The 9324-nt window shown below is 39.6% G+C and overlaps 1 protein-coding gene across 1 annotated transcript; it reads right to left on the reverse strand.

The window, feature by feature from the left end:
- Positions 1–374: 374 nt before the first annotated feature.
- LOC105923475 lies at positions 375–8837 on the reverse strand. The gene is made up of 3 exons (XM_036129719.1): positions 8747–8837; positions 4994–5068; positions 375–2723 (listed from the first exon to the last, which is right to left on the reverse strand). The coding sequence occupies exons 1-3, from the start codon at positions 8827–8829 to the stop codon at positions 1118–1120; spliced, it is 1764 nt and encodes a 587-aa protein (XP_035985612.1). The 5' UTR covers positions 8830–8837; the 3' UTR covers positions 375–1117.
- Between the last annotated feature and the right edge of the window lie 487 nt (positions 8838–9324).

The following is a 9324-nucleotide window of genomic DNA, read 5'->3' on the forward strand; positions in this document are numbered from 1 at the left end:
TAAACATTGTTAAAATGATCCTATGTAATGAAATTTGAAACATTAAATAACAAAAAATGGTCCAAGCATTTCCAGCTCCTCAAATATTTTAAACAAACATACAGAATTCATGATTCAATGATCCATGATTGATGTTAACTTGGTTACCAATTTTTTTTATTTTGGGACATTTTTAAAAACGCTGGTTGTGAAAAAGTGTTAAATTCACAGAAGATTTCAAATTGTGTCTAAATTCAGAAAAATGTACTACAAACAAAATCTATGTAAAGGATTCATTAAAATAATGTATTGGAAATATGTTTTAAAATCTCAAATATAAGAAAAGCAGTTATTTTCCTGTATGTTAGTAAATCTTAAAGTTACATTAAGTCAAAGCTAAATATAAGTTTGTTGGATCCCAATAAAAAGAAAGTAAATATAAAAGAAGTCAAAGTTTTATATAAATGAGCCTTTATTACCTTTTATCTCCATGTTGTTACCAACCGACTGTTTTTAGGATAGTTTGACTTCCAAGTTCTAGAAGAGCCATGGTCCAAATGGGTCCAAGCTTGTTTTATGAATGGCATCTGGCATGGTTGGAAGCACTGAACTATCAGATTAAGCCATATACATAGCACAAATTTTAAATTTGACTTTGTAAAATTGGTTAAAATTGTCAATGAGAGGCTCTTCTAGCACTATTTAACACAGTGGCTTGAGTAGTTGTCTTTAAATTGGAAGATTGTGGGTTCGATTCCACCTTCCCCCATCCCATGTCAATGTGCACTATATAAAGAGTCCTTGCTCTATAAGATTATTCAGATGGAGCCTTTATATACACTACAGGAGCGTAATTTGGTCACTGGGTGGAGGTGTTGAGTCCTAGATTACAATCTTTTGCCAAATTAGGCAGGAAACTGCCTTTGGTATAAAAATGTTAAAACGTGAAAAAAGAGAAAAAGGTTTTGAAAAACTTTCCCTTTCTGTCTTTTAGTTTAGCAATAAATCAATAATGACAGAATATATTGCTTAAAAGTATTCTCAGTATTATCATCTCACTTTCATAACCAGTTAGCACTCTGAGTGCTAACTGGTTATGAACCAAATATCATGCTTCACTCAGATGAACAGATTTGAATCAAACACCTTTTTCCTTTAACATTCCATAAACATTTTCCTGATTTTCTGCTATTGTCGTCGTCTCTAATTTTCTTCTGATATTGAGCCTCTCCAGGGTTTTGACCTTTTCTTTATCACCCTTTTCATTCATCTTCTCAATCAGGAGGCTCAGGTCGTCAATAGGGATCATTGAGTCAGCTTTCAAGGCGATCTGCTCCAGTTCGACAATGAAACCCCAGGCCTGATCCAGTAGCATCGACAGCTCTGTTGTCAGTCTGGTCATTTCAGATTTAAGGACATCCAAAGGAGCTGATGTTTCCTCACACTTTTCTTTATACATATTATATCTTGCCTTCATGTCCTCCTTGGTCTTCAGAACCATTTTGGTCTTTGTCACATATTTCCAGTCTACTTTAGAATGAGCAGATAAAGTGCACTTGTTGGTACAAACTGTGCAGGAACACCATTGGAAGACGTTACAATCTGCTACAGTCCAGGCGTTTGTGCATCCAACATGACAGTTCTCCTCACAGTTATTACAGATGACGGTTCCTTCGTTATAGATCCCATGCCATCCACTCTTGACTTTTTTTTTGTCTTTGTAGGTCACAGTTTCATAATAGGAGAAATTCTCGTTATTCTTCATCTTTTCTTCATTTTCCTCATACTGTTTTGTAAACTCTGTAAGTTTTTTCTTTTTCAGCTCAGTCTCCTTGATTTTTTCCTGCACGTTCTCGATGCAGGCGATTAGTTGTTCCCGTTTTTTCATAACCTTCACAGTTTCCTTCAGTGGCTGAGGTTTCATCTTTTTCAGGATGTCTCTCAAACGATCCATTTCTTCATTTGTAAAGTCCCAGGACAACTTCAGAGCGAGCTGATCTCGCTTTGACGTGTTTCTCTGTTTTTTCTGTTGGTTATTAAACAGGAAGTGAACAGGCTGATCATTCTCATCTTTGGAACATTTAATATCTGCTGCATTCAGAGCCTGAAGAACATTTTCAGGTGTTCCTCCATCAGAGTGTGTGACCAGAGCGACAATGTTTCTCTCCAGGTCTTTTCCAAACAGAGACATCACTGAATCATAGATATACTTCAGACGGTCACTCAGACGGTTATCAGTCGCTTTCATCACCAGACCGACTGCATGAAGTTCATGAACTCCATCTTCTGATTGAAACAATTGACGCAATCTTTGACTGACCACCTCATCTTTTTCTTTACCTCTGGTGTCTCCATATCCAGGTGTGTCGATGATGGTCAGAGAGAACGGCAGAGTTTGATCTTCAAACCCAAAGATCTCGTACACGATCACATCTGATGTCTGACTTTCTGTCTCACTTCTTTTCTCATCTTCTACAATCTGAAACCAGACTTCATCCTTAAACTTCACTCCCACAGCGTAGTTGAACAGAGCATTGGTCAGAGTGGACTTTCCTGTCCCTGTTTCACCAACCAGTAAGATGGTTTTATTCAGCTTCGTTTGATCTTTTTCACCAACCGTCACTCTGGTCAGAGTTCCTATCATCTCTTTCTTTGGCTTCAGCTGGTAGACTGCAGGAGGTCCTTGATGGATCGGACTGTTGTCTGACATCAAGGCTTTAAAATTAGATGAGTTAACTCCCCTCCTGTAGAAAATAACAAACTTTTATTCATTAAATAAAATCAAACTACTTTACAATTTTACCTAATAGGATAATGGAATAAAATATTATTTATTCAAGTAAAATGTTACATAAAATGCAGTTTATTACACATGTTTGTGTTGTGAAAGCTACTAGGTGGTGCTCTATTGATGAAACATCCAGTCCTATCATTCTCCATAACCAGTATATCTATCTGTGGTCAGGAATGTTTTGACCACAGGTAGATATACTTAATATGTTTAGAACAGTGCAGCACAGATCCTGATGAGAAACTACGACCAGATCACTCCTATTCTCCATTGACTACACTGGCTTCCTGTTTCTGCTAGGATTGAACACAAGTCTCCATTCTCACCCACCAATGCATCTATGGAAACGGTCCACCCTACCTAAGAGAACTGCTCCCCCCTCACTACACCATGATCTGTCCTCAAAGAAAACCCAAATCTCCTTTCAGTCCCCAGAACAAAGCTGAACACCATGGGTGATCTGCCTTTTGATCAGCCGCTCCACAGACTTTGAATGCCCTCCCTGACTATCTGAGAGAAACACAGACAGTTGAGACTTATAAAAAAGGACTAAAAACATTAATTTAAGTTTTAAGCCTACACAATAATGTTGTTGCACTATTTATTCAACACGCCATGTGGCTCACTACAGTTGGAAATATTTGCGCCTATTTTCTATCTTACCAAAAGGTGGAATTTGACTTAATCAATATGAAAAAGATACAGGCAAAGGGGAAGGAGAAAGTACCTTCTCTATTCATGTGAAACTCTTTAAATTTAAACAACGACGAAATATGGATCAACCTTTTCTCTATATAATATCACTTACAGCCACAAGCACGGCTGAGAATCTTCTGGATCATCAGAAGACAGTCTGACTATTATGCAGTGTTGTAGTACTCGAGTCCGAGACTCGAACTCGAGTCCGAGTCATTAGCTAAATTTAGAGACTCGTGACTTGACTTGGACTTGAGCACTGATGACTCGAACTTGGACTCGGAATCCCACATTTAGATCATTCTGACTCGGAAATTGAGAAAAAGACTCGACTTTTTTTTATATCATTAGGCTATAATTTTAATATGTGATTAGAATATTATTTGGTGTATGATTTTAATATCTAAATGTCGTACCGCGCACGTGACGTCACCATCTCATGAGCAACGCCCCAGTTGCTGCTAAGGAAGGGCAAACAGTGTGAGAGCGCACGTAGCAACCAGCCATTACACATGCAACAGATACAACGATATGACCGACTTTTCAGCTGTTAAACTTTCACAAAAGGATGTCCAGGCGCCCATTTTACTGGTAGAACTGTGGAACAACATACCAACGTTCAGCTCAAACGATGGATTGAGTGTCGAGGGCTTGGAAAGACTGGAAAAACGGGCCGAGTTGATAGGAAGGTAAGTCGATGTTTTTCTCCTGCTCGGCGTTCATGGCGTCATCGGCCGTTTTTTTTCTGTTTGTAGTCACCGTCCAGGAATTGGTATAAATTTTCCGGCCCGCCGAACAATTTAGTCCGGTCCGGTGGCCAAATGCATTATCATTATCCAACGGCTGTATCTCCTCGCTGCATCGACCGATATGCATCAGATTTGTTGTGAGTCATGGTGGAACACTGCCGAACGCGTTTGTGGGAATCGCCCGGTGGACGGGCGAGGAAAATGCGTGACAGCATCTGCTGTGGCGGGCGGCCGACATATTAACATCCTTCATATGCCGCCTATCAGCGTACCTCGAGTCGCTGTTGCACGTTCCATAACAACAATGTTTAAAAACCACGGTTAGGAGACGTCTTAGACTTGGAAAAAGCAGTCGTTTTACCGAGTAAAACCAAGGGTAACTACAGGGAAAGAGTGGAGGAAAACGCATATTTGCCCTGTACGTGATATGACGTCACGTTCTAAAAATAACTCGCTAGCGGAACGCCATTATTAGTGCAATGGAATGTTACTGCTTCATGTCATACATCACACGTCACGGCATGTTCCTACAACGAACTTGGATCAATAAGTGACTCGACTCGGACTTGACTCGGATGAGTAGTGGACTTGACTCGGACTCGACTAGGATTTTTTTTTAATGACTTGGACTTGAACACTGGAGACTCGAACCTGGACTCGGACTCGAGGCATAGTGACTTGACTACAACACTGCTATTATCACACTAAAAAGGAAAAGTTGTTCTGCAAATTAACCTCTCAAATGCATTTCAGAAATCATGGATGTGTACAAACTTACAGAACAAAAAAGAGACTGAGGTAATGTTTGGCCACATTGATGATAGTTTCCAGCATCCGCTTGAATATGGAATATCTGTGATGATACGTGGCATAATTAATAAAAAAAGAAAAGGATAACAAACAGGAACAAAAACTTCAAAGTCATAAAATGTCAGATGCAACCTGTCACAGAGAAATCATCAACCACTAAGTCATATAAACTGGGTTTACTAAACATTAGATCTCTGTCAGGAAAATACCTTTTAATTAATGACTTCATTATTGATAATAATCTTGATATAATGTTTTTAACAGAAACATGGCTGCATGAATTTAGTGAAGCAGCTATACTGATGGAGTCGATTCCTCCAAACTACAATTTTCTTTGTGAGAGCAGACAGCAAAGGAAAGGTGGAGGAGTAGCAACATTGTTTAATGATTCACTAAAGTGTAAAAAGGTGTTTTTGGGAAAATTCGACTCTTTTGAACATTTGGCTCTCCAGGTAAAGAGCACGGTACGAACTATGTTTCTGAATGTTTACAGGCCTCCTAAGTCCACATCCAAATTTTTTTAATGATTTTTAGTGACCTGCTGTCTGTGATATGTGTTGATTATGACTGTTTAATTATTGTGGGAGACTTCAACTTTCACGTTGACAACCCTGAAGACAGAGAGCAAAGAACTGTGTGACACACTTAGAAACTATGGTTTAACTCAACATGTTAAACAGCCAACACACAAACAGAGACATATTTTAGACCTGATCATCACTAAAGGCAGACCTCTCAACTTTTATCAAAAGTTAGGAGTGAGATTATGCTAATTTGGGGGCGGGGCTAACCGGACCCTGGAAGAGCCGGTGGAGTCAACTCCATCTCATTTTTATCCCACCAGACAATGAAGTAGACATGTATTACTTGTGTTAAAAAGAGAAAGAGACATATTAATACTTTATTGTTCAGTTAATGGATTAAGACATAAAAAATACACAATTGTTCAAATAATACTGAATAAAATTAAGTAGATTTTAATTATTGACCGAATTATTATACTGTTACAAATTCATCTATGGGTTGTTTATCATTGTAAATCTATAACCTGATTGGTGAATCAGGCTGAGTTTCATCAAGCCTTTATGATCCCCTCAGCAGCAACACTGAAGCACACAGAGGTTCACGCTTCGTCTTTACGCACGATCCAGCTGCTGATGTCTCCCTCTCTTCAGCTCAATGCACTTCTAGACTGTTACAGTTTATAACATTCTCATCACCCTTCACAGCGACAGGTTTCTCAGTCAGTCGCCGCACTGACCAGACAAATCTCTATTGCTCTCGTCAGTGCGCCCAGAGCGCACTGACGCCCAGAAAGCACCTGCTCCGAGTCCGAGGGAAAGGAGGGGAGGGAGAGGAGCAAGCGCGGAGGCACAGAAATACGGTGCATGTAGTTAAAAAATGCAGAATTAATAAAAACGAAACGTATAAACAGACCAAGTGGCGTTTTAAACTGCATCTGGTTAGCAGAACTGTTTTATGATCCAGCGTGCAGCCATGACTGGTTCTGAATGAACCGGTCATCTCGCAGCAGCTCCGCCCCCTCCCCTCCCCTCCTGTGTACGCGATACAGGACCTTACCGGCTCACTTTCACCACTGTTAAGACTAAAATTATTCATAACTCTGATCACTCTTCCTGCTGCTCTGTTAACATGAACTGCAGCAGGAATTACTGATGGCCACAAGTTGTAAAAGAAGCCGAAACAGCTCAGCAGAAGGCGGAGTTTTGTCGTCCGCAGCCCAGACGGACGTTGGGATTTTTATGCTTGAGAAATGCCATGTTTGCGTGTGAAATGCCATGTGTTGCGTGTGAGCGTGTGAAGTTAGTGAAATGCGTGTGTCACACGGTCAATGCGTGAGAGTTGAGAGCTATGACTAAAGGTCTAAAGATTTCTAATGTCAATGTAACTGATGTTGCCCTATCTGATCACTTTTCTGTTACCTTTGAATGTATCATTACCAGTGACTCATTTAGCCAAAGGGACATCGTAAGAAAACGCACCTTTAAGGACAATGCCACAGAAACTTTTATTCAAGCTTACTCTGCTACTTTAAGCTTGGGCTGCAACTCAGTAGATGAGCTAGTAGATAACTTTCATTCTAAAGTCTCAGACATCATTGACATCATTGCTCCAGTTACAGTGAAAGCTCTTTCCGGGAAGAAAAAAATCTCCTTGGAGAAATGCTCCAGCAGTTAGAGGTGAAAAAAGGGAATGTCGGAAAGCTGAACGCAGGTGGAGAAAGAACAGACTGCAGGTTCACTACGACATCTATAAAGAGAGACTTTACAGATATAAAGGGGAGTGGTGGCCTAGTGGTTAGAGCATAGAGCTTCGGTCCCAGAGGTTCTGAGTTCAACTCCCACAAGCTGCCTTTCTGGGTCCCTGAGCAAGACCCTTAACCCCTGATTGCGCCGCACAGTGGCAGCCCACTGCTCCCCTAGGGGATGGGTTAAGATGCAGAAGAGAATTTCTCCATTGTGAGATCAATAAAGTTTAATTATTTTGTATTATTATTATAACTTAGAACTGAAAAATGCAAGAGCCTTTCTTCTCTGACATCATCAACAAGAACATTAATAATGCTCGTGCCTTATTTGCCACAGTCGAGAGCAGTATTGTATAGTAACGGAGTAAAAATACTTCACTACTGTACTTAAGTATATTTTGTAGTACTTTATACTTTTCTCGAGTATACATTTTTTTGATAACTTTTACTTTTACTTCACTATACTTCCAAACTTAATTGCATACTTTTACTCCGATACATTTTCAATGTTTGCTTTAATTACTCCTTACAAAAAAAGCGAGCGAGAGAGAGAGAGAGAGAGAGAAAGAGAGCGAGAGAGACACTCACGCACGCAAGTGTTTTGACCTCACCTACTGATTCACCCCTGAAAAATTATTAATTCAGAGTATTCCTGCGTGTCGGTTTTTGGCTCTGCCAGACGTGCGTACATGCAAAGGTTTGTCCTGGAGCGCCTCCATTTCAAGCGCTTGGCGTTCCAATGGTGTCATTTCAATGCTGCTGTGTGCAAGCGGGGTGTGGCCTGGCGCTCCTCGCAGCCAATCACTAACGCGCCTGGCCTTTGATTGACAAGGTGGACACCATAGATATAATATAAGAGTAGACCCCGCATTGACTGCTTTCGTCTATGGCCGCTGACGGGATTTAGGGCCGCCATCTTGGGGAGGTTGACAGCTCAGCTCAGTGTAATGTGTTGACCAGGTGCCGAATAAATTTTAATCAACTATAACGCGTTGAATATCAAATCAATTTTCACACGTTTTTTTTTTGCTTAAAACTGTAGCTACTATAACAAATGCTTCAGTGTGTTTAAATAATCTCAGTGGGGTTAATAGTAATAGAATATTCTGACAGGATATATGTATGTTTCACAGCCACTCATAAATTTTTATAAGTTTTTCTATTACTACATAAACAAACACATTTGTACATGTACTGTATTACATTGAAACCAAAGAACAAAACTTCTGTGAAAAAAGAACTTTTTACAGGCCCAAGCATTTGTTTAACAAATAACAAATAAATATTTTTTTTGTTAAACAACTACTGTGCTGTAAAATAATGATTTTAATCAATATGAACTAAAGGCTTCAAATTGTGGAGATCAGCGACCCGAGTCTGGATTAGAATGGGAAAAAATGAGAAATGATTATGAAAGAAATACACAGTGCAGTAGAACAAATAGTGACTCACGTGTATGTCACTGCTCTTCTGACTGACCCGCTGCATCCTGACTCCGCTTTGTAGTATTTTTTCTTCTGAAGCCCGCGGTGCATGTGTGTTTTTTTGCTGGAGAAGAACATAGTTGTCAGTGGTTGTTGTCGCTCTTTTTTTCTTCTGGGCAAAAAGATTCTTAAAAACCGACATCCCACCATGGATTACGTTTGAGAACTGTAATGAACGGCTCATCAATGCAAATCCGTGAAGCAGGGAGACAGTGAAAGGTGAACCGCGGTATAGGTTCTCTCTCTCTCTCTCTCTCTCTCTCCTCTCTCTCTCTCTCCTCTCCTCTCTCCTCTCGTCCTCTCTCCTCTCTCTCTCTCTCTATATATATATATATATATATATATATATATATATATATATTAGTGCTGTCAAACGATTAAAAATTTTAATCGCGATTAATCGCATAATGTCGATAGTTAACTCGAGATTAATCGCATTTTTTATCCATTTATTTCTGAAAGTGTAATAGCCTGTTTGGGCATTTTAATGTGCAATTTTGCAATAAATGACACTAATAAAATACATGCTTGTACAAAACATATTTT

This window comes from Fundulus heteroclitus, unplaced genomic scaffold (assembly GCF_011125445.2).
Source record: "Fundulus heteroclitus isolate FHET01 unplaced genomic scaffold, MU-UCD_Fhet_4.1 scaffold_206, whole genome shotgun sequence".
Classification (NCBI taxonomy): Eukaryota; Metazoa; Chordata; class Actinopteri; order Cyprinodontiformes; family Fundulidae; genus Fundulus; species Fundulus heteroclitus.